The sequence below is a fragment of the Patagioenas fasciata genome, chromosome 4, assembly GCF_037038585.1.
Source record: "Patagioenas fasciata isolate bPatFas1 chromosome 4, bPatFas1.hap1, whole genome shotgun sequence".
In the NCBI taxonomy this organism is placed as follows: Eukaryota; Metazoa; Chordata; class Aves; order Columbiformes; family Columbidae; genus Patagioenas; species Patagioenas fasciata.
In genome coordinates, this window is record NC_092523.1 from 75,196,486 (window position 1) to 75,222,909 (window position 26,424).

Sequence of the window (26,424 nt, forward strand, 5' to 3'; positions counted from 1 at the left end):
CAGCCACTGCAAAACTCACCAGCTGAAGCATGTCAATGCATTTCAGGGCCAGAAATAGAGTCCAGCTGTTCTGCAGTCCCATACTGGTGAGTGCAGCTGCAGGATCATTTGCATTCCCCTTTTATGCCTCCTGCGGTTTCACCAGTAGTTGCCTTTTGAAGGGTCATAGTTCAGATGTGTTTGCCACATGCTCAGCACATTGCCCTGTTTGAGTGTTTTGTGCAGTTTGCTACCTGCAGAACGCAGCGGATTCCAGCTGGAGCAGCTGGTGCAGATCGTGGTAGGGAGTGGATCCTGCTGAGGGTCCCTCGGTAGGAAGTTTGAATTTGCTCAATGTCTTTATTGGCACAGCTCATACCTCTGACAAAACTTGAGAGACAAATGAAGAGAGTTGCCCATGTTGGGACCAGCCGGTCCAGCCAGTCGTGCAGAGTTAATCATTGGTTCTGTGTTGCGATGCCAAACACACTCTTTGGACTGAGTGGCATCCCGGGATGGGGTGACTGGATGGAAGATGAGGAACAGTGTTAGAAAGAGCCTGAGCAAGGGTCTGTGGGCCTGGAGCTCTGTGGCTGAGCCGTATTTGAACCCAGACAATTTGTGTCGAGCTCTCTAACCACTGTGTAAGCTGATCAAATGCCGTATGGTGGTGAAGGCATCCCTCGATGCACTGTGTCCTTTCTCTGCCTGTTTTTCATATTAAGGAAATATTTTTCAAGCCCCAGTCACGTATCTTTATTTGGCAAACAAATTACTCCAATAAAAGCTGGCGGAGTAGCTCACAGTGGGTTTCCCAACAAGCGTGAGAGTGCGCCAGGGCTGCTCGCTAATACACAGCTGAGGTCTCCCAACACCCCACAAAACTGCCTGGGGCACCTTGTGGGTAATTAAACATCACTGGGTTTTGGTAATAGAGTTCAGCCAATGAAAATATGTTTTTATAAGCTAGATAGAACGAGTGGCATATGACAGGAGTGTGACTGAATTGCTGACAGCGTAGTGACACCTCTAACTGTGCAATGAAGGTGCCTGGTTTCTCTGTCAGTTGGTGTGCACTGCAGGGTTGTGGGGTTTCGTATTAGTGAGCAGTTTCAGCATCTTCAAGCCCTGTTTATACACTCCAAGGCACAATCACTAAGGGGATCTCCTAGACTATTAACAAGAGTTATGCATATTTGGTATTTAAGAGAGAACACTAAATGCCCTGTCTGGACATAGAAACTTTGAAGAGCCTCATGGGATCACAACTTCTCCTGTCCTCTGGCTGGGCCAAGAAACTGAGGTGAGATGACATTTCCTGAGCTAACTCAGAACTTCAGAGGGATGGAATTCACAGTGTCTCTCTTGGACACCATTCTGGATCCTACTAATCCAATGTCTTGCCTTTAGACAGCCTTCCTGTTGTCGTCTTCATTTAAAAGCATAACTGGACTGTTGAAATGCACGACAAAGAGAAACCTGGAAGAAGAGGACTGAATAGAAGGTAAAAAGTCACAGAGCAGAAGGTTAACAAAAATCACTGGCAAAGTGCTGCAGTACCTTGTGCTCAGAGGACAGCGGGACCTCTGTGTCGCAGAGAGGAGCGTCCTTGTTCTGTGTGTTAGATCGATACTTGGCTTCCGTGCTCAAACACTCAATGCTGGCCTCAGGCTATTGGGTGCCATACGCAGGCGTGTGCCCACAGACAGTATATGCAATGACACGTAATGTTTCTGGGTCCGGAGATGCTGTTTGCTCTGGGGATGAGGTGTCTGTGAGACCTGCAGGAGGTGGTTCGGTGGCAGTGGAGCCTTGTTCCTGGGTCTTGGGGGATCCTTTAATATCCAGATTACAGGGAAACAGTAAAGTGGCAAAAATCTGCCACTATAGAATGAGGTTAAATATTACTAAGAGTAAAGACAGAATTTGTTAATTCTTAAAAGCTTTTGGGAAACAATCTGAGGAAAGGTGATGACGTAGTGCCTGCTTTGTAGAGCAGGGAATTATTTGTGTCTTTATCCAGAAAATTCAAGTCCATTTTGCTTCATTGTTTGACATGTTCTCTCTGCTCTTTCAAACCACTACTGGAACTTACCGCTGAAATGTCTCTTATTTCTTTCTGAAGTCGCAGGTTTACACCAATGCATCACTTAACCATTTTTTATTTGTGTGGAAGAATCAAAAGTCATAAAACCTTGTGTGACTACAGGACAGCACGGTAAAACAGCAGGTGAGAAACTGATTTAAGTACCAGGAAAACTTGGATAATGCGGTGTTTGAGATATAGATCTATATACATAAATTTGCATGGGATTTAACGGGGCGTCAGTGGACATTTGATGGCTCATCTTTCAACATTCACAAGTAAAATTTTAGAGGCAGACAGCTATAGTTCATCCTGTTGCATGTCTTTAAATGTGCTGTTCACAATGCAAAGCTTCATCTGAAGTCTCTGATTTTTGCAGTCTTTGAGACAACAACAGTGCCTCAGGTGCAGGAACAACCTGTAACAGGGTGTACAGAGAGATCGGAGGTGGGTGCTCCTCTTGTGTCTTTTCCCTGGAGGACAGAGTAGGGTGATGGAGGCTGCTGTCACCATCATTCTTCTGCTCAGGGTTGTCCTCCCATAACTAATCAGGCTCTTATCAGGGTGGTTATGGTAATCTCCAACTATTAATATATTAAAACCAAATGTTTTGACCTTTTAATATATTAAAACCTGCAGTTTTGACCTTCCAATTTATTGCAGGAAAGCCAGCGCAGCTTTTCTCCAGAACAAAGAAGCTTTATTGAAAGCCCTCCCTAGTGACTTAATGCGGTGGTGCTGATGGGAGGTGAGGTGACTGCATGGAACGGAACCTGGAAACAAAACCTCGTGTCGGTCCCTTCCGCTCTACTCACTTTGATAAATGCAGTAAGTGCACGCTGCCATTGCCACAGTATGTAATCTATGAAGAATCTTTATTTTCTGTCTTTTGGGGGGAAAAAACTTTAATGTGTCTTTTAAAAACATGAAATTCCAAGCTGGCAAGAGGTTATACAGTACAGTTGATTGATGTTTTCCTGTTAATTCAGTGTAATTCATTCTGCTTGCCAAAGAACTTAAGCTCTTCCAGGTTTGCATAGGTAGGAGAGAGATGTCTGCTTGAACCAGGGAGTCTCCACCTTAGGAAGCTGTAGTGATATGTGGTAAAGACATCTTCGTCCACTGGAGACCAAAATGTGTTCATCTTGAGAGGTGCCAAAGAGTGTAATGAATGGTGCAGGTTGGGCCGTGTGTGGAACTAACGGGAGCTGCTGCTTCCTGTAAAATGGACATTTTATATTGCAGAAGCTCTTAAATTACCTGTGAAACTCTTCTTAAAGCAGGGTTGAAAGTTGTCATTCTTCCTTTTGAGTACTACATACAGTGCTCTTGTCATGCGACAGGGAAGTGTACTTTTATGTTTAAATCTGGTAACAAGAGCTACTTCACTTTGATTGAACTGTCATCTTTGGTTCCTTTCACTGCATCAAAAATGACACTTGTGTTCCAGAAATGAAAACAAGATTCCAATTAGTAGCAAGTAACAGCCTCCTTTACTGCTTACTTTAAAATAAGGACAAGGTATTTCAATTATTCACAAATATTTCTGACATATTACAAAGTAACGTAAGAGAAAAAGATCACGATCATATTTGAAGCAAAATAGTTTAAAACTGTTTACAAATGCATTGTTTTTTCCTTTTCAAAATGTTTAATACAGTTTTGCAGGAGACTGTCTGTTTGGTCAAATATTAACTTTGCTACACACAGTGTGCTTTGTCCTGGGGGCCAAATTGGAAGAGTATTTCAAAACAGAATTTTGTCAGAAACAGGGGTTTGGAAGGTGACTTCTAATGGGCTTGTGATTTCATTTCTGTGGACTTCAAGCAAGGCTTAACATGATTGTTTTTTAATGATGGCTTTATAACATGATATGAATCTGACGTTTAGTTTACAGTAAGTATTTAAAAGATCTGAGACTTATTTCTTATATATATACATTTTTGAAGCTTTAAGGCTGTAGCACTAACAACATTTTATCAGTCTCTTGTCATTTTACTGAATTTTACAATTTGTCCAATTTAGAACTGTTAGCAGCAGTGGTGATTGATAATGTTCCTCGTTTAAAAAAAATCACCAACCAAACAGAAGAATTCCCTGGGAAACTGCACTCCACATGCATTAGATACATAACTAAAGAATTAGTCCAAAGTTCTGATAAATAGTTCCAGCTAGAGATGAGAGTTGTTCTAAAGAATGAAATGTTTATTATATACAGGAGGGTTGGCCGGAATAGGGACATCTGACAGAGCACTCGGGGCATTTCACGGTGGGGATTGTCCGTACAGCACTGACACAGCTGCCCCGTTTGCTCATGCGCAGGTTTGTACCGATGGCGGGAGGGAGCGTTCCTGGTGGTGCCACCAGGAGTCAAATTGTCTTCTCCAGGCTGCTCCGTCCTCGGCTGAACCAGGAGCTTTTGGCAGGACCGAGAGCCTCCGAGCTACATACAAACTCGTACAGCGTTAGCAGACGCCAGTTTACAGCAGGTAAGGGTTTGGTCTTTTGCCTTCAGCGTATTACAGCGTGAAAAACTGCACCAGCGTTTTTCAATGAGCACCATTAACGTACTTTGGTAGCGCATCTATTGGCACGACCAGCGGATCAAAGGATGTGCTGAACTCCTGTCTTGTACAATAAGCAAGCACAGCTGCCCCTTACCTCTCAACTCTAAATATTAAAACCATAAATACGTTACTAACCATACACATATACACAGAACACAGCAGGAGCAATATTACAGGATGCAGGGCCTACTCTATAGAACAGCTTTTTGTTAATACAGATAATAATAATACAGTTAATACACCAAAATAAATGCTATTTAATATGAAGCAAACCCTTCTTCAGAGGCCAATGACAAGAAGCCAAAGCACAGGTCCAGGCTTCTGTTAACCTGAGGTGACTCAGAAGCTGGATCAATGCCACTGGCTGTCACATCTAATCAATGGAAGAGTAGCACTTAGAGGAAGATAACGACTATCAGCTAACTCTCAAACTTTCTGAGCTGGAGCTTGCTGTTGCCAGCATTTGTAATTCTCCCTTTTTCACAAGAGCTCTTGGTGTGAGCACTCACCGGGCTTAACAGGGGCTGAAGTTATTACACACAAAATATGATTTCGGGCTAAGGATTGATAGAAACAACCAGCACAGGATTGGAGTTCCTGAATCCTGGGAGGTGCTCTCCATGTTTTTCAGTGACGTTGCAGTGAGATTGCCCTTGGCAGACCACTGGGAAATTGCCACTCTCCAACTTGTTTTTCATGCCGTTCTGTTTCCAAGAGTGGTGGGGATAGCACGAGAAGGGCGAGAGAAGACTCTGCTGGTCCAGTCTTTGCTATTGCTCCTCAGAGCAGCGTCCTCTCCTCAAGATCACATCGTCTAGTCCAATATCCCCAGTTCTTCCTTTCCCTTTTTCCCCTTTGAAAATAACCTGGGAAGAGAAACAGAATGATTTGAGTGCAAAAATAAAGTACAATGGAAGCAGCTTTGAGAGAGATCTCAACAGTAAGGAAGCAAAAGCAGAAGAAAGCTCAGGCAATTTTAACTGACTCCCAAAAACCTATTTATAATGGCTGGTTTGTTTTGGTTTTTATTTCTATTTCTGATCCTTTCCCTTCTGCACTTTGGCAGGATCTTTGTGAAGAACCAGCAGTTCGGGACAGAGTTGCTCCAGTTGCACCATCTGCTGAGGTGAGATGGTCTTCCACATAAGAGGATCTCGGGTATTTACTATATATCATCTCTGCACTGTTTTCATCGTCCCTCATGCCAAACACTTCAAATCCCCTGGATTCTGAAAAATGTTGTCTAATAGAGGGGCTTGCTATTGCTAAAGCACCTTGCAGCTGCCTTCCTTGTGTGAACTAGAAACACCCGTCTTTTATTTGACAAATTCGGGCTCCTGCAGACTCATGGTCATCTGTGGATGCTTTGGCTCCTCGCAAAAGGGCAGTGGAGGTTTGGGCCTGGATCTGAGCAGATCATTAGCAGTGCAGGTTTAGCCTGAGTAGGAGAAATTCAGCAGACTTAAATCTTGAGTAGGACTGGAGCATAAATCAGAGGTGATATACAGAAACACCTCCCATAAATCACAACTGCTCACCCGTGCTACGGCTGTCGATTCAGAAGCCTGAGCTGTTTAATATGGTTGCTGGTTTTGACCATAGCTTAGAAATTACTCCAAGCTTACAGCAAAATGTTGTAAGAGTCTGCTGTTATCACTGAGCTGGAGTTAATACAGATTCATAGATCACAATTTCAAATGTGTAGTTAAACGTAATCTGGATGCTGTCTGAAAGCACACTTTTAAATAAGGAGTAGGAATGGAGGAAGTCAGATAAACTATATTGAATAAATGAATTCTTTCTTTTTTTTTTTTTTTTTTTAGAAATGAGTGATTTGGGGATATATTTTAGAAATAATTTATACAGAGCTAATTCACTAGAAGGTGTGAAGCAGCTCTGGTGTGTGGTTCTGGGTGGCAAGTCCTGCTGACAGTGCTGAGGGGCCGAGAGAGGCAGGGAAAGCACAGAGGGAACTGCTGGTCTTGCCTGGGGTCTCTAGAACTCATTTCCTTTTCTGCCAGACAAGAAATGAGTGATACACACATTTAATGAACTGCTCTGTGAGGTGAGACAGACCTGAGGATTGCCACAAGTGTTAAACTAGGCAAAAAAGGGTAAGAGTGTGGCAAATATATTGTTCACTTATCAATTTCCATGTTCTTCATCTGACATTCATTTACAGCTAACAGAAGATCAGGCATCTCTGTTACTATTCTGCGGCAAAGCTTTCAAAAAATTATCTGTGGTAATTACAGCCTTAATATTAATGTTAGCACTATATACTGTGTGTGTTGGAGCTTGCTCCCACCATGAACATGATGATGTGTGAGCTTTTTAGAACACCTGATCTATTTCTCAGCGCACAACAGGCCCTGAAGCAGCCAAGCCCCTTCCTTCAGATCTGAAACAGAAACCACCTTCAAAGCCTTCGCTTTGAAGAGGATGAAGAAAAATGCTGAGCTTCTCATATCAGTCTGTCACCCAATTTTTCTAACGTTTCCAGGTATTAAAAGATTCTCCATCATGGCACTACAGACAGATTGCACTAAATCATTTTGTGTTATTGGCATAGTTAGGTCATCATTTGCCTTCTTGGCCAGATCAGCCGCAGGTATGCACAAAACCACGTGAGACTGCACATGCAACCTCCCCACATTGCCGAGAAAATTACTTCTTTTCAGTATCTTTGCCCTGGTTTAAGCCAGTTATTAATCCACAGGGAACAATTCCTCCTATTTCATGACACTGTGTTATTTAAAACATTGTTTATGAGGAATCTTGATACAGGCTTTCTGGAAATCCATGTACAGTAAGCCACTGTCCATCAGACTGCTCTTTCCGCCATGGTGATCCCCTTAAAACAGGCTCTACGAGGTATCTCAGTACATGGTGTTCTGGTTTTTCCTGTGTGTCTATTGCTGTAGGTAGGATTCTTTTGGCATAAAACTAATTTGAGAAAATGCACAGTGACTCTCTTGTCCTTAATGTGACTCTATTGGCAGGGAACAAAGCAGTAAAACACAGGCTGAAATCAGAGCCAGAAGACAAACAGACCCGTGCTACACCAGCTAAAGTGCCTTCAGCTTCTCACAGAAAAAGACACACGACAGGACACGCATCAGTACTTACACTCTTGATGCCCAGTCCTCGTAAAGTTATGTGTGTCTGTCTCCAGCCGTGCCCACCATTTCTTCCCCAGACGGCTGGTCCGTGAGCTCCGTTTTTCCTTACGAAGACGTGGAGGGCACCGGAATGCCGCCCGGGCACCTTGTGCCTAAAGGACAAGCACAAGTCGCCAGCCTGAGCCACGGGACCCAGCGGCAGGATCAGATGTGCAACTCCTCCTTCTCGGCCTTTGGGCTCAGAGATGGTGAGATACTGTCCCCCTGCAAAAGAAAAACTGTTAGTAGAATTTAAAAAAAAACCAACCTATGTTGCGAGACCAAATGCAGTAAAAAATACAAAAAGGCTCCACAAGGTCCAGCGAGTCTTAAATAAGGCAGATAGAACATGAACCAGAACTGATGCTTCTGCCTCCTGCAGAGTAAGATTGACCGAGCTGCTCTTCTCTTCACATTAGTACAGGTTAGGTCTTGCCCATCTAATTTCTTTTTACAAAGCCAATAATATGTATTTTGAAAATGAACATTTCAAGTATTCCTTCATTTCTGACAAGCCCTTGGTGACTTTAAACCCACAGTGACATTAAAGCTACTGTGGATATTCCTGCACTTTGTGAGCTGCAGTTTTTGCTGTGGGGCAGATGAATGAGAACACCAGCAGCAATGTTACCGTGTAACTGAGCTCTCCCTTTCCTTTGGGAACTGTGCTCATGGGTTAAGTCTCCAAGCGTGTCCATTTGCAAACACAGCCTTTTCATTTAACTATAATTTAAATTTTTAATCTGGAATAGCTACAGAAAGCTGGAAACATGATGGTTTCTAAATGGCTGTTAACTTGATACACTCCCTGAATTCTTCTCTACCAGCAGTAATTTGTCAGTGAGCACACAGACTTAATTCGAGACCCTGGGATTATTTCAGATCATGTATGAAGCAAAGATGCCTTCATAAAAACACCCAGAACATGGAAAGTAGAGGATCTAAGGTATGGCAAGATCCATTAAACCTTAAACAAAAAATAAAGGCATATGCTTCCATAAGAAGTCCCACACCCCCTTTCACAGAGGCAATAAATGAGACTTCACATCTTGGAGAAAACCCACACCTGTAGTTTTTCAGTTGTAGTTTTCATTAGAACTTTTGCAAGGCTGATGATAACTTTAAAATTTGAAATGACTAAAGGACAGAGGGTTCACTTTTTAAAAAATAATTTAACTCTGAACCTAAGAATCTTTTTTTTTTTTTACAAGATCAATTATTTTTAATTAAAAAAAAAAAAAATCTAATTTTAATTAATTTAAGATAAAGGTGGTATTTAGGCTCCTTAGTTGAAACCAGTGACGGGGGTTTCTAATGTTGTTGACATACACAGTCTTTACTGAATAACGGAATCAAACAATAGTTTTTCATTTAAATGGTTGCTCTGCGCTTTCTCAAACTAGAGCTTTATTTTTTGAAAGCTTCTTTCTGGAAGCCACAATTATTTCCCTCAAAAGCTGTGAGATTTCATGACAATGCAATCTGTGGTCGCACACAGAAAAGGAAAGCAAACCTTGCCTCCCGTTCACTCTTCTCCGTGGGCTTGGAAGCTCTTTGGTCTCAATGAGACTGAACAAAGCAAAGCACTGCGCTGCTGTTGGGGGCCATGGGTCTGCACCTGGGCATGAGCTGGGATCCCCCTGCCCAAGGACCTGGTTTTGTTGATGCATTGTTTTTGCATCATGCTAAAATAAGCACGCTAGAGTTTCAATAACTGCGCCTGTTTGTTGCAGATACAACTATATCACTACAAAATTACTGACTTATTAAGTGCATCTGTTGCGGATCGTTCCAGTGACTGAATCCAATCAATAAGAAACAGATTTAGGTGAGCACAAAGCCAACGTATCTGCAGGCAACGGTCCCCTCAGATCAGCATTTTCTGCATGCAAGATAAGCTCATAAGGCTTCAACACAGCACCTCTCAAAAGGCACATTCTGATAAAACCAATAAATAGCAAACTTGGAAAGCTGAAAGCAAACACTCAATAACAAGCTGTGAAAATAAATCCTTGCACCAAGGTATTCCAGACAGGAGGGAGTGGGTGGGTGACTTCAAGGGACTAGTTTTCACAGGTTATGTCAACAGCAGCAGAATGTACACAGGAAACAAAAAGCTGAGATTGTCACTGATGAGGAGAATAAAAAAGTCTTTAAAAATTTTAAAAAAATATCATAGTTCTGGAAGTTAATATGTATTAACAACAATTTTTGAGTACAGATAAAATTATTTGAGTGACTTACTTTCTCGGTTTTAAATCCGTTGTTTCCAAAAGCGGTTTGAATTAGGTGTGATCTTTGTTGAAGTGCCCGTCTGCAAGCAGGAGACAGCTGCCTGTTCTCTCACCTGCCAGAGGACCCAGCTCTGCCCTCCGAGTCATTCACGGGGTGTTTGAAGTGTTGTAAGGAGCATAGGAAATACCAGGGCCTGCACTGAGCCAGCTGCACAGCCTGGCAAAGGTGCCAGGTCACCGCTGCGGTGGCACAGGACCCACATTGATGACAGGGTGGTGCATAAGGAAAATGACTCGCAGTGCCCTCACCTTCCCTCAACTTATTTTACGGCCTGAGAGCGCGTTTCCTTCCCCTCGCACAATGGGACCATTGTGCACTTCAAAGGCTGCTCCCCTGGGTGTGAAGTAATCCCGTGTTACCGGGAGCCACAGACGTGTGTCTGATCCCCGGCGCTGTGGGGTGCGTGGGAGCACCCAAAACCCCTCGGTGCCATATGCTAAAATCTTGAGGGGACTGGGCACAGCTGGGGTTCAGTGCCGATGCTGGTCTGCCTGCCTGTATGGGGGGCTAGTGCACATTCCCCAGTCTCATATTCCCTGCAAGGTCACTTTTCACCATCCCAGACCCATCCACTTTGAGAAGTCTCTGCATGCCACCACCTAACTTGTCATCCTTCCAGTTACTTAACAGGTTCCCTATATACAGGTTGCTGTAACTTAGAGCAGAACTCAATAAAACCAAATGGAGAGGTTAAACTAGAACATTGTATTCGGCAGCAGAACAAAGACTATTGCCAGCACTTTCAATAATTTTGCTAGTAATACGGAACTAATTATGTTTGTATGGTGGTTTGAAAAATAAGCTTTGTTTCCCCAGAAAGAAAAGCTATTGTCTAGTCCACATTTTTGTTCTTTCTGATTGAAGACAGATAATATTTTACTGAATACATTTACTGCTCCTTCACAGACATTCCTATTGTAAAGACACCAGCTCTGATAAAAGTGCAAACTCTCAATTGCTCTTTCAAACTGGGAATTCTCACTTTATACACACAGGAGGGGTGGGTGTGAAATATATGCTGGAACCAACGGGAACAGAAGCTGTGTAAATTCATCATGGCATCATCAACCCCAAACTGGCTGGTTCTTCAAGTACAGGATGCGATCGCACACAGGTCGCTTACCTGACGCATCTCTCACTGGTTCCCAGTGCAAGTCGTCGTCTTTGTCCTTCATCCATCCGCACAGTCCGCTGTCGAAATCACAGCTGTGCACCAGCACTCCTGGGCAGAACAGGTCAAAACAAATAAAGTGATGATTTGGATCGTTCTATTTGGGGAACTACAGCAGTTTCCCTGCTGGCTGACACTGGGAAAAAAGATGAAAATTAAATGCAGCAGGAGCACTAGGAAAAGAACCTACAAAAATACTAAATAAAAGGGATGCTAATGTCACTGTTAACAATTCACACTATTTTTGTGCTAATCTGTTAGGGAACAAAATTATAAAGGTTCACTTATGTTGTTTTTTTTCTTTTTACAAAGCATCATTTAAACATGAGATGCAGGAGTCCTGTAAAAATGTATAAAACCCCAAAAACCTCAACGAGTCCTAAACCCTGAGCCCTGAACAGGAGATGTGATCTTTACCTGGGTCATCGTTTGCTTCAAATTCATCAGCGGTAATCCCCCTTTCGATTTCAAGTATTTCAAACAGGTTATTGCTCACTCCGGGCTGCCGTGGAACTGTGAGAAAAGCAGGTTTTCAGAAATAAATGAAATAAAGGTAGTTAGTGACCTACTGCCTTATCTTGAATAAAAAATCCCAGCAGAACAGCTCTGGGTGTTGTGCATCTCATGGACAATTCAATATATTGTATTTGACATGACGATTCATAAACTTTATGCCTATGTGATTTAGGATTTACGGTGTAATGTTTATCCGAGCTCTGTAAAAGGTGATTCCAAATCTGCTAAAGCGTCTTCAAATCAAAGCTCTTTTTTAACCAAGAGAAGGAAAAAAGCTTGAAGCACAGTATTCCCCTCCAAATGCACTGTAAAAGGTAGCGGTTTCTCAATAAAATGAAGCCACATTAAAGTCCTTGTGCAAACTTGCTGATCCCCTCACCTTCCCCAGATGTTTTGGGTGAACCTCCAGAGCAGGCAGCTGTCCGGGAAATTCATCTTTTAGAGACAGGTCTAACACATAATTCCTACCAGTAGTAATGTGTTTCAAACGTGTCCTTCGATGCTATAGACACCTCTGACACCTACAGGATCCGTAAGGGCCTTATCTGTTAAAAACTTATCACGTTTTCCATTTGCGGTGCTAAAAAAAGAATCTTAATGTCTCTACAGCCTCCTTGGGCAAGTGAGAACAAGAAGAACGGCGATGACTTCCAATTCTAAACCAACATAAAGGACTGTGGTTTTCAATAGATCAAATCAACGGTAAGGAGGAGCTTTTCTTGCACCACGACAAGGTGGAAACAGCACTGCTGGAGCCAGAAAATGAAAAATAAGAATAATGTAGCTCCCTGCTTTTTGGAATAAGCAGCCTGATAAGAGGTCGACCAAATGCTAATGTATTTTTAAAGTAATATTTTTTTTATAATAAAAATAAATAAATAAAAAGCTTGATCTGTAGGAACTGATTGACTCTTTAATATTACAGTATATTTTTTTAACCTTTTTTTAAATTTCAATAGTTTGTAAATTTTGGGTTATATTTGCAGTGTAGGATATTAATGCGCAAACAGCCTTAAGACTTTACGCTGGCTTGGGCAGTAGAGGCCTGTTAATTGTTAAGGATACATTGTAATAATACTTTTGCTGCTTTGTTTAATCTGGTTTGTTTGTGGGTTTTTTTGCGTATGTGATTAGAATTTGGAGATTTACCATGAAAGCAGCCTTACGGATGTGTGCAGGCCAGGCCATCTAGGCCAATACTCACCTTGCAGTACATTTCTGTACAAATGCTACATTTAAATATCTTCTTAGACTGCACTGAAAATTAAAGTTTAAATATTTGCCTATAGCTAAATCTCTACAATAAAATATTTCCTCAAAACGTTTCTCTAAACACTGTTATTATGAACTTGTAGCAGAGCGTGTTTTAAAACCACTCACTGCAGGGCTCAGACCTAATTAGAGGAATGTGCACTTAATATGAAACAAGAGATGCAGGACTCTAAATAGGATCCATGTGTACACTTCTTTTTGCTACATTGACTAATAACGTTGAGTGGCGATCGTGGGAGAAAGTATTTGGCACAATTATTTTCGGCAAGCTTTCCAAGCCCTTTCTGTGTACTTTATATAGCGTATCAGTGTGCTTTTCACTTAACTTCAATGATTCGATAAAGCTTGTTAAATATAAACTTGGCTGCTGCTTCTTGGAGAATTTTATAAGCTCTGAGGGAGCCAATACATCAACAGCACCATATTCTCAAAAGTTCATGGGCCAAGTTCTTCATAGATGTGTGAATATGGGGGGTACACACTCAATAACTGTGTAAGACTGATGCCTTTTCAGCTTTTTAATCCTTTAGGAAAACAGCAGGACTTTTTTTTTCACTTACTTGCTAATTGCTGAGTTGCAGAGTATAAGAGATGGTGTGTACCTATGTCAAGTTATTTGCAATTACAGAATAATCACTATTTTGCTGTACAAAACCAAAACAAAACCTTGACTGCAGCTTCATGTTATTAATAACTGTTAATAACTGTTAGTAACTTACTATTAATAATAAAGTCTTCTGCCTTACAACACGCACTGCATTCTTGTACACTCCGTTCCACACATTAATCGTGACCAAGTTCCTGTTCGTTAAAAACAACACCCAAAAACCCCCAAAGATTTTTTTTACTAAATAGTTACAATTCAAAGTTGTTCAATTCAACTTCCAAAGAAACCCCCGCAAGTGATGAGGTCTCCTGCAAAACTAGCAGAACATCGCTAAAAGGAAGGGGAGTCCCAAGGTCGGTCAGACTTTGTAAACAAGAATAAGTGGTGTTTTCCTCCAGGGAAGACTTTGATATGCGCTGGGCTAAAATGAAGAGGTTCACTTCACCCTTTTATCTGGACACCAGCACTATCCATTACATGTTGCCTAAAACTGCACAAATTCAAATTCTGCAGTGAGAATTATTTCAAGAAGGGCTTTCCTGGGCTGTCCCCCGCCCAGAGCAAAACTTGCATGAGAGGGGAGCGATGGTGCTGGTGTGCGATCACTCCCATCTTGCCTTTCTCGGGCAGTTACAAGGCTCATGAGCCTGGACCTAAATCAAACACCTTCCCAGAAGACTTTCTGAAAAGTAACCTGCTGGCTTTTCTATGAGCAGAGGTGCGGGTGCCAGCCGAGTTTCTGGGAGGCACAGCTCACGTGGGGAGTCTGCAGAACCTGCAAACCAGATCTGGGACAAAAACAGCTGAAAGATCAATGGTGGGTGTGATTTGTAAGACTCCTGATGATTCAGCTGCACAGCACAAACAGGAACAAAGCCTATCTTAAATGCTTCAATATTAAGGCAAATACATTTTAATAGGTGGCAAAACGGTGCAGATGGATGAAATGCTACTGTAAAATGATGCTACTCTAATGATGTTAAGGAACAGAACCCACACTCTGCTTGTAGCATTTCCCCTTTTTCAACAGCTTCAAGGATCGCAGAGCTGCATTTACTGCCCTAAGGACTTTTCAGGCATTCAAAAAGGGGAGCAGAAAGAATCAAGTTTTAATCCAATCTTTAATTTTTTTAATAGCTGTTATAAGAAAAGTCTCCTAATTCCAATCTTTTCAGCTGGCTAAGAAAGAAAATTGCTAAACTATCTTTTAATACAGATAAAGGGTTTTGTTCTTGCTCTGCTGATATGCAGTATTATGCTTTTAATGCTTATTACCCCGATCCTGATGGCAGCAGAAATGTATAGTCCTATTGAGAAGTACATTCTATTTGTTAGAGACTTTATGCATCTGAGTAACCAGAAAAGATTCTTCTGTACTTCACCATAGTTTCTATCAGTCCTGAAACAGTTAAATATTAAGCCATCACTGCATTCCTCCCTCATTGCCATCCCCCCCATATCCATATCAGGAGAAGATTATCCTTGGTGCCAGATTCCACTGTCTGCATCTGACTAAGTGGTTCAAAGGCCAAGTGTAGGAATTCCTTTTAAAAAGATATTCTTTTTTTGCTGTTGTTCTCTGAAAAAGCAGCTCCCCAAAGAGTCACTGCAGCCATTTTTAAAAAGGGGGTAAAGCATCTAAAGAAAAGCAACAACTCGATACCTTTTCAAAATTGCAAAGGTATTTAAATAACATTATCAGCATGATTATCATCTGCACTCTGTCAGCACTGAACAGACCGATTTCACCAGCCCTCAGCTGATTTCAAGCTGAGCACCACATTCAAGAGTGCTCCAAAGTGAAAGCTTAGGACAAGTTTAGTCAGCACGCGGGACGGCAGGTCAAATAACGAGAGAAAACAGCAACAAGTCACCATGGGTAAGCTCAGGAAAAGGTTAAGTAATCAAAACTTAAAACTGGAGGGATGATCTGGACCTATCTTAGACCACCAGTGTGTTTAAAGGGTTTGGTGTAGTGCACTAGGACATCTATCAGTGTCCAACGCACCCGCTGCCCCTTCGCCATGGTTCCCTGACAGAGGTACCACCTGTGCACACGGCTGAGCAAAGCAGCATTTACTGCTGTGCTGCGTGGACAAAGTCCGGCTAAAGCTTCAGAGCCGGAGGGAGAAAGAAGGGAGGAAAAAGTCCATGCATCACAAGATACCCTAGTTTTAAAACATAACTTTAAATATTGAGGTCTTCAGCAGATGCTAAGGGCTGGAAGATCAGGATTGCCAGTGGTTGCTTGCTACAGTGCCCTCAGTGCTGGGTTTTGCCCGTCCTTGTGTGATAAAGACCACCCTTCCGTGACTCTTTGGGACACAACAGCCCTTAGTGACACACAGAGGAGACACCATAACTCTTCTGAAGACTTTACAAAACTGAAGTTAAGTCCTGCTTCATGATCTGAGTGGATCTAACATCAATCTCCTCCTCTGTTTTCCAAGACAATGAGTGTTATAAGGTGCCTGAATTGCCGCCTGCATTCTCCCATGGGAAACATAAAGGGAGCAAGAGCGAGGCTTTCTCTTCTCTTTTCAGGCAGGCGCATGGGGACCACAGTGCAAATTAATTTTTGAGCTTCTTTGCTGCCTCAACTGGAGAAGCAGATGATGTGGGGAAATGAACCTAAAGAGGCTCAGTATAAGCCAAACAAAATTAGCTCATATCCACAACCCAGGAAGACTGCAAAGACATCTGATGCAGGTGAGATTAAAACAGCAACAGTTTTAAAGAAGCTGGAGGAATTAGCTGCCAAAGCCCCTTCCCTGAGGAAATACAGAGGCAAGTGAAAAACCCACAAATGTTTTTGGGGTGAGGGAGGTTTGATACATAACAGAGAAGGAGGACATCAGAGGTTAGCTAGATGTTACTAGTTATTTCAGTTTACAATTCTGTATTGACTTAACGCCGTGGTTGTTAACACCGTGTTTGGCTGTGAGGAACGTTTTAAGAGGCCCTGGCTGGAAGCGTTGCCATCCTGAGCTTGTTGTGGTGCCTGAACCCCTCGTGTGATGGCAGCTGGGATGACTGAGTATCTCTGCACTGGCCTCAGAAGTGCAGGTCTCAGAGCAGGCGAGGACAAGCTGCGTGATGCCCTGCACATCCCATTGTGGTAATGTATAATATGTGGCTATAACTTTTCTACCTGCTTTTCTAGATGTCCCACATGAAGAAATGTAACTTCTCCCCTTCCCCACAAACTCCTCCAGTAACAGGATTCCATAGGTGAAGCAACACCTTCCTCTACAAGCAATGCTTTCCTTGACAAGGTAGCATATTCTTCCAGAACATAACTGGTTTGCACCCAACTGTAGTTTCCAAATCCTAAACAAATGCTTCTGCACACTCATTCATTAAACATATCTAGACAGAGAGAAGGTGGGAGGGGACACCAGTGTCCACTACCTACATGATACTTTCAAAGTAGTCATGAAAGAAAGAAAGGAGATGATCTCAGCTTCATTAAGGGTCACACTACCAGCACCATGGAAATTCCTACCATCTAGAGCACAGGTGGAGTGTGCCTTCAGTCACAGATATGTCACACACATATGTACATCAAGTATAACTTTAGTAGGGAATAGTAGAAGTAATACGGCATTAAAGACACCTATCTATTGACTTGATCTGGCAGCTGATCTAAATAGCTGATAAACACTTAGCAGAGATCAACTTTTTCTGTGCTTGTTGGATGTACCATAAGGTAAGATAACAGTCAGAAAACACTTTTACTTTCCTGCTTTCTAAACCCCTAGATCTGAAGCATATGTATTGAAAGCATTAGCTTCAATATCAGGCCTCTGGGGACAACATAGAAAGACTATTTGTAAATAATAAGCTTTACAGGGATGATTGTTACACAAGATGCCTGGGAAGCACAATGTTGAAGTCTAGAATAATTTCCACAGAACTCCATATTTTTAACTATTGGTTCCCATTATATGAAATTTTGGGAGAGTTTACTATATTTATTTTTAGAATTTTACGTAACAATGCTTTTATATTTTTAATTGGCTACAGATTGTTTCAAAAATAACCTTGAAAAAGCCCACATCGCACTCCTCTGAGCAGTACCAGGATGTATCTTCCCAAATTCTAAGTCAGCTTTTGTCTCCACTTTAAATCTATCAAACTGTCAGTGACAGAAAAAACATCAACAGGGAAAACAACTATTTCACTGTGTAATGATCTAAGAGAACACAGCCCAAGGAGTCACCACGCAGATGACAAAGCAACCGGAAAAAATCTCCCACGTTGCTTGTTGACCTGCTCAGAGACAGCAAACTCATCCTCTTCCTACATTGCTCCAGCAATTTTATTGTACGGAAAGCTGAAGGAGAAGGGCTGATCCAGCACACCCTCCCCGTCTCTAAAATTAGCGGCAGAACTAAAGATTAAATCGAGTGTTGAGTATTTCTTGGCAGACACGGGTAACTCTGCGTGTGCCAGTAATGCCTTCTGTGGTATGCACTAAAGCTGGTGTAGAATTGGTGCTGCAGCTTTCAGAGCAGCTTTTAAAATGACACGTGTTCATGCTATGAGAAACTTTGCTATCTTCAGCTTTTCATGTATCCGTTTTCATAGAAGCAGTCTATAAAATTAGCCCGTTATTTTTAGGTAATTTTCCTATTGCTTAGTCATAAACATCCAAGACTATTTGAATTCATACAATAAGGTGACGTAACAGAGTCTTTAGGTAATGAGACATGGTCCTGTTTCTTACCATTCTTTAAGGAAATATGCTAAAGTGACTCTCAACTCCATGAATTTGAATCCATTATCTTTTTATCAGTTATGTTGCATTTCAATGTTTTTCAATAAAATGCCTTTCATTCTCCAAAACTTTTGTCTGAAAGCATAATTAGGCTAAGCATTTATACAGGACAACACACTCACAAATAACTTCAGGAAGAAAAACCGACATCTTTGCTTGAATTGATCCAGAACTTCCTCCCCACATTTTTTTAGGTCATAAAATCAATTATTTTTGCAGCTTTACCATATGAACACTTTCAGTTTCATGTCTTTGTTCCTACTGATAAAGTGTTATAAAAGCCCCAAACAGTAAAGTGCAAGCTTTCACCTCACTGCATCCAGAATTCTGATAAACGAAAGAATACGTAAAATTACTTACTGAACACATCTCCTCGGGGTTTCTGAGGATCTACCTGGATCCTGTTGTCATCTGCAATTCCTTGGGAAGATGTAGTTTCAACAGGAACATGTGAAGGCTCTTCAGTTGTCATCAGAGGAGTTCTTTCTGGTGGTAGCGTGGGTCTTAACGTTGTAGGTTGAGGTGGTGTTGGCGGTGCAGGCCTTGTCACTGGCTTTGTTGTCACCGGCCTTCTTGTCATTGGCATGTACCTAGTGGTTGGCCTTGGCGTTAGTCGACTTGTTGGCTCGGGTGTAGGACGAGTTGTTGGCCTGGGTGTAGGACGAGTTGTTGGCCTGGGTGTAGGTCGAGTTGTTGGCCTGGGTGTAGGTCGAGTCGTTGGTGCAGGTGTAGGTCGAGTCGTTGGCCTGGTCACCGGCCTTTCTGTAACAATAGCAGGTACATATGATGGTCTGAGGGGTTGCCTTGTGCTTCCAACATCAGGAATCCTATTGGCTATACCACTGTCTCCCTTAGGGAGCGTGCTGTTGCCCTTGAATGTATGATATGGACCAGATGGTTCAATCATAACATTAGGAATAACTGCAAAGAGCATCAAAATGGGACCCAAATGGGCATCTGACTCTGTCACTCTATCTTAATAGATTTCATTATGACATGCAGAGTCTTTGCTGAAATAACTTCTTCTAAATGTTTCCACTAATTAGAAACATACTATAGCACCAGCACTGCTGAATTATCACATCCCTTTAGATAGTACTTCTCATTACAGCAGTTTAGAGTTGATTTAGAACGACTGAAGAGACTTCCATCCCCACCTCCTCCAAGCATCAACTCCCTTTCAGAGGGGGTAAAACTTACCAAAAGCACTGTTAGTAAAAAAGAATGGACAGGAAGATGTGTGTTAAGCAGCTCTCTAAACTGGACAAGTTTGCACTCAGGAGCAGAGGCGAGTTTAGTAAGACTCAAGTGTTACAAAGGGATGGGGCAGATACTTTTGTCTTCAGAAAGTTATCTTTCAGACCTCTCCACTTCTTCTAAACTTTCCTCCCTGTCAAAAAGCATTAAGCATTTTGCAGAGATTGAACCTAAGCCAATACCCTTCATTTAGATCTTTACCTTTGCTAAACACCAGGAAACTAAGTAAATGGCACTTTTTTAGCCTTCACAAAAAGGAGAAGGTGAACTGAGCACCACCTACACCACAGTGACAGTGCCTACAGTACCACCTGCCCCAATATTTCATAAGAAAGGGCAACAAACCTAAACTTGGTTTCACAAGGGGAGTTTCTGGAGACATGAAATGCAACATCTGCTTTGTTATTTATAACTTTCTATTTGTTAATAAGCCTTTTATATCTCACTGGAGATCTTAAAAGCGCCAATAAGAACTCTAGTCACATATTTTGTGTACAAGTGTTTCAAGTCTAACACACTGCTAAGATGAAGAACTACTGTTTGTTAAACAATGAATTGTTTGATGACAGCAGGTAAGAAGGTTCTCTCTCTGGCCACCTGTTTATTACTATTCTTTTGAATTCCCTGTGGTTTTTATATTGTGGTACAGTTAAATATAAAAGGCACCTTAGGCCTGCGTCTCAGTAACGCATGTGAAGTGCGTCCACATAGAATTGCAGGAACTCAGGTTGTGAAAGATGACCTTAGCTACATCACCTTACCACGACAGCTACAGCCAAAGGACCAGTCCGCAGTGGTACTGCTCTTCAAAGAGATCAGTGAGTCACCAAAGACCAAAACCCACCCAAGAACACAGGGTCCGCAAAAAGACACAGCAGATGTCACAGAGCTGCACCATCCCGAAGGATGTCAAATGTCCCATGGCCTATTCTGTACCAAGGGGGATGGCTGCTTCTCCCAAGAGAGGTGAGGAAGGGAACTCTCCAGCAGGGAATTCCTCCAGGGAAATCTTCCCTCTGGGCTCTGCTCACATCTGGGGAGCACTGAGGAGCAGATGGGGTGAGCTGCTGAAACAGGTCAGTGGCGGAGTGTAAATAATAACAGGGTATGAGTAATGTGTGCTGTCTGACCAGACCTACCCTGCTCACTCAGCTGTTCTCATCAGGAAGCAATCTCTAGAATGAAGCTGTGAGCAGGGAGAGGTGAATTTCTTTCTAATTATGAAAATGTCTATGGGAAAGGTATTTTTACCAAGGCATGCTAAGACTCAGAAAATTCTAACTACATTCCCTGGTCTCTTATTAAGTATTAAAAATAATTAGGAGAAACTGAGCTTGATAGTGCTGTAGCTCAAAATTTACAACATGGGACACATTTACTTTCAGAATTCCTTTTTTAAAAGGAGCATTACATACGTATGCAGTTTGTTCCATTGTCTCTGTATCCGTCTTTACACTTGCATTTGTAAGATCCTGGTGTATTGTAACATCGTGAAAAACTGCCACACTGATGGTAGCCAAGGGAACATTCATCAATATCTGCAACAGAAAGTTACATAAAGAAAACCATTTACATCAAAGAAACTTGACTTCCTGCTTATCCCTGCAAAACACGAACAGCAGCATGGCCATTAGGAAAATATTATTAAATCTGAAATACTGAATAAAACTGAATGACTAATGGGAAAAGGAAGACAGTCACAAATTCATGTGTTGATACAAATGTCAGGGTAAAAGGGACTATTGTGCAACCCTGGTATTGCTCGGCTTACACCTTAACATCAGCTCCAATAACGTGCTGTGGGCAGGTTGCAGTTGAGATCATGAAGATCAGAATTTTAATAACCTCTTCTTAAAGGTGACTTGATAAGTAAAACTGAGTGTAGGAATAAGAGTGTTCTTAATCACACAGATATTAAACTGTTTTTTCATAAAATGCTTTCTCTATTATGCATCTGTAGAAATATTTCTACATCAAGTAGAAACTGCTTCAAATATCTTACATGGCATTTCCATGTTTGTTGTTAGTGATGCAAGCAGAAATCTCCAAATTCCAGCACTCTGCCTAGAGATTTCTCCCCAAAATATACACTTAAACAAACATAAAACAAAGCCTCATTATCTCCACATGATCCTTTCCTCAGTGAATGGATCATAACCAGTTGAGGTCCTGGGAAACTAAGCCAGTGGGATGTGGGAACACCTTTGTTGAAGGGCATAAACCAGTCTCATGTCCAGACAAGGACAGGTTATTTCCCAACCCCAGCCTTTTCCCCATCTGTCTTCAGGGGAAGGAAAGCTGGGCAGCCTGGGTTGGAAGGAGCTGGGCTGTGCTCTAGCCACATTTTCTTATCTTATGTTGGGGCATGCTATGGAGCACAGCTGCATTACAGCTCACACATCACCTGAGCTCATACACAGCCCCAAACCTACAACTGCCTGTGCACAGTGAAACCTGTGGGGACAAAGGCTTTGGAAGGGACTTCCTGGGGTCATCAGCTCTGCTCTCCCACTGGCTTCCACAGAAGAACCAGTTACAAGAATGGGAGTCAAATATATGCTTTCTTTTTCACAGTCTATTTCTGTAATCCACTCTTTCCTAAAATACAGATGCAGTGCAACCTAAAACAACCTGCTTCAACATTTCAGCCATAATAAGCAAAACACTCTTCTTTAAACCATTAATTTCACGTTAGAATATGCAGCTCTATTACATGCATGTATAATCACAGAATTCTATGATGCTATGCCCATAAGAATTAAGTCGTAATTACCATAGCATTGGTATTTGCCTCCAATGTACATTAGATCAAAGCCTTTATGACACCTGCAAATGTAGCTTCCAAAAGTATTGACACAGTGCCTAAATCGTGGACAGATAACTCTCCCAGTAGCACATTCATCAATATCTGTGGAAACAAAAGAACTGTATTATTCTTAAAAGCAGTAAAAAATATAATCTATACCATCTAAATTAAACTGTTTTCACACAACAAAAAATCAAAGAAGAATAGCTGAAGTGTTTTTGATAAGGTCCTTTTTGGCTACGAGCTGGTCAGGCAGCAGTAATACCTGAGCACTTCTTGTTGTGCCATCTCAGTTCAGCTCTTGGTCACACAGCCCAGTTTTTGTACCTCCTGTGCCAGAAGGCTTTACAAATACTGTGGGTGACACAAGAGACACAGGCATAATGAGGATTGCTACTACATTTGGAACGCCTCCTCTATGCTCCTGCCATCCTGGTACCCTTTCCCTTGGAAAGGAGAGGTTCTCTAATTCCCCACAGAATACACAACAGCTTCAAGACATCAAAATCCCTAAAACTGTAACAGTATTTGTCCAAAGAAAAGCTATTTTGTGTTTTTGTATAACTACTTTGTTCCACCAAGCCCTACCTGGTTATGAAGACAGTACCTAGATGCACAGGCAAGGAATAATAAAAACCACTCCAGTAATTCTTCTTCTGAAACGTCTGAAATATTGTTCCTGTAGCACAGGTTATACGTGCATATTCAAAGTACATCTTCCTGCAGCAGGAAGCGGGTTTGATTTGTTTGGTTTGTTTTTAATCTCAGGTGTCCCTAATCCACGACGTGCACAATGAACCTATCAGGAAATGTTCATCTGTTCAGGACTTGCTCTAAACAGGGAGTTCAAGTTAATGCCGGGGTGCAGTATTTGTGGGTCACCTATACAAGCTAGTTACCATAGGCCAAATGCTTCTGGAATATCCGCTCTTTGCAATCTCTTACCCTGTAGTGCTTGCGCTGTAGCTGACCCCTCTTTCATGGGGTTACCTAAGTGATCTTAAAATACACCTGAGATACACGGCTCTCATTTGCCCCGCCATGGCCTCCCAGCAGAACCTGAAGCCGTGCTTCAGTAAGCAACATCCAGGCAAGGACAGAGAAATGGGAAGACACTGGTGATGCACGGCAAATGTCTGGCACTCCTCATCTCTCAGAAGATGCTGTTCTTCATGCCGACTAACATGAAGACTAACAAGTCAAGCAGAGGCCCAGGGAGCAGCTGATGCTCACCCAGGGCTGCTTTCACTGTCTGGGAAACTCTGAGAAGAGGTCAGGCTGGTACACGAAAGCCACTTGTGCTGCCACTCTCTCTGTAGCACTTGGAAACCGAGCTGAAGTCTGCTGAGTGCTTGAACCCTAATTCTTCACTGAGGCAGAGACCTGCCGTGCATGGCTGCCTCTGACGCACGCTGCTGCTGCTGTTTGCTAGTTATCTATGGGCCACAGCTCAAGCCTTTGCTCTGCAGCTCTCTCAGGCTCTCGATCTACGGGAAAGCAAGATTTTGCTCTCCAAACAATTCTTTTCCCAAAAGGAGCACTTCAGGTGCAGGTGTCAAGAGTGCAAAACAAAGCTGAGTGATTCATGCCCTGCTGCTTGTGAACAAGGCAGAGAGAAGCCTGAGTCTCGCTCAGGACAGAAAGAACGTTACCACAAACCTGCTGGTAGCTTCAAAATTCTTCAAGCTGTGTTTCCCACAGCCAAAAGGAGTGAGCTAAAGCCATGGATGACTGGCTAATGGGCTCTCCCAGTAGCTCCTGCTGGCACTGTCCTACCCTGCATGAAGAATGACTGAGGACAGCAAGGACCCAGCCCCTGAGCTCCCACACTCCTGGCCTGTCAGACTGCTCCAAAAGAACGGCCCTGCTTTCCTCTGGGCTGTGAGCACCTGTACGATGCCATGGTAAAGGCCTGAATGAGAAGCAAATGAGACCAACACTGGGCATCTCTCCACGTGCCTGAAACCCCCTATAAATCTGCCTCTTGGTTTGAATCTATCATTAGTCAGGCTTTGAGTACCTTATTAACAGTTTTATAAATTCTGCTGTGTTCCTTACTAGTATTTAATTTACAAGCTGCAATTTTCTACCCTTTATTAAAATATTATTTCAAAGCTGCAAATTTCAGGCTCTTGATTACTATGAGTTGGTTGGGGTTCTTTTTGTTATTATTATCCTTAAACCACAACTTCAAACAGCAATTCAGTAAGAAAAATAATAGCTACTGAATATACCTCATCGTGCCATGGATTATGTTCTTTAAAACCTAATATAGCTTGTCCCACCTTTCCCTCTGTACATACTCAGGTGTTCACAAATTCTCATAAGGCAAAAAGTACGTCAGATGATGAGAACACTGTAGTGGTATCGCTTAATTTTCTAGGCAATTACACATTCTAAAGATAAAGACTTCGCACTGGGGCAGCACATTAGGCAGACGGCACCCAACATGTCTGATGCACGGTGGTCAACAGAGAAGCACAATTACACAATAATTACAAAGCCTCTCTCTTGCTCTATGAACACATTACCATTTTAAGCACTAACTATGGGATTCATTTAAAAATAGTATGATATTTAAGTTTACAAGGCCCTATTTTCAAGTTTCTACACACAATCAAAACAACCATAATTTCTTTTACAGTGAAAATAATTGTTTTTAGTCCTCAAATAATTTAAGACCTTCTTAAGCCAAAATGTATTTAATTATAGGAAAATCCCAACGCCAAAAGCTGGCAGCACTGATTTATTGATTTAAGAGCCATTAATCAATCAGTTAGTTAATTAATCCATATTTTCACTGAATACTTTGCTGAATTTTTTTTCAATTTGTTGTTATTTAGTTGATATGATTTACCTTCATGGCCAAATTGTTTGGTGGCTCTCTACTGATTCTCTAGAAGGAACATTTTACCAAGAGAATGATCAGCACGGGTTAAACCAAGAATAGAATAATGCCTAGAGGAATTTCCACCTGGGCTAAAAATAAGCTTTACATTCCCAGCTGTCTTTCAAACTCTCCTCAAACAAGGATTTAATGAGCTGCAGCCAATGCACACTTTTAAACATCATCTCCACTTCTATTTGTACCGCAGCAATATCCAGACCCTTGCTGGAGCTGACAACCTCCCCAACAGTGATGGGCTTGTACAGGTGCGAGGAAAAGGCACAAGCATAGCCCCAAATTACTTCAATTCTTGGAGGTATTTACTGGTTTTAGTACAACTCAAACTTGATAGAGAAATAACACAAACAGTGTGCGTGTTGCTATCACTTCTTACAAAAAAGGGGAGTAGATCATGTTACGGCCCACAAAGGGCAGACACCGCTTGCTGTGACTGCTTTCTCTGTATTGTACAAAGCCGCTCTGACATTTTTGTGGAAAATCTTTAAAATAGGCTATGAGATCAACCTGGATGATGCACACCCAATTGAAATGTGGTACACAATTCTTCACATTTCTGGGCAAAAAAACCAGTTCTTTGAAAACTGCACTGAAGAACTTACAGTGCTCCATCTAACTGGTTTGAGCGCTAGCCTTCGGCATTAAAAGTGCACTTTGTTTATTTCAATGTATCAAGTTTGCCTGAATAGAAAAATGCACGCTAAGAGAATCTTGCAAGTATTTTTCTAGCCAATTTCTATACTTGGTATAACTTTCTTGAATTTGTACTTAAAATCACTCAGCTCACTATGGCATTGCACAAGTCTCTTCCAAAGATCTGTCCGCCCTAATGTCCACAGCATGATTAATTACAATTCAATCCCTTCGGCATGTGACAACGTTTTTTTTCCTCCTGTTCTTTTGTATACATAGATGTCCCAGTTGTGCACTTCAGAAAGCTCCTCACATCAGAAGATCTAGAATCTGTCTCTTGCTCTGCCAACAAATTCTTGGTCAGCATGTGTCAGCCACTTAGAGAACCA

At 42.0% G+C, this 26,424-nt stretch overlaps 1 protein-coding gene across 5 annotated transcripts in view; it reads right to left on the minus strand.

Annotated features, from left to right (window-relative positions):
• Positions 1-3,539: 3,539 nt before the first annotated feature.
• The window catches only part of NPNT (nephronectin), a 49,507-nt gene continuing 26,622 nt past the window's right edge, over positions 3,540-26,424 (minus strand). For all 5 annotated transcript variants that reach the window (XM_071808225.1, XM_065836548.2, XM_071808227.1 and 2 more), the window contains 7 exons: positions 22,465-22,599; positions 21,107-21,229; positions 18,795-19,196; positions 11,677-11,772; positions 11,212-11,310; positions 7,762-8,018; positions 3,540-5,498 (listed from right to left, as the gene is read on the minus strand). In XM_071808225.1, the coding sequence (XP_071664326.1) occupies positions 5,403-5,498; positions 7,762-8,018; positions 11,212-11,310; positions 11,677-11,772; positions 18,795-19,196; positions 21,107-21,229; positions 22,465-22,599 (1,208 nt within the window). In that variant the 3' untranslated portion in view covers positions 3,540-5,402. The remainder of the gene's footprint in view (positions 5,499-7,761; positions 8,019-11,211; positions 11,311-11,676; positions 11,773-18,794; positions 19,197-21,106; positions 21,230-22,464; positions 22,600-26,424) is intronic.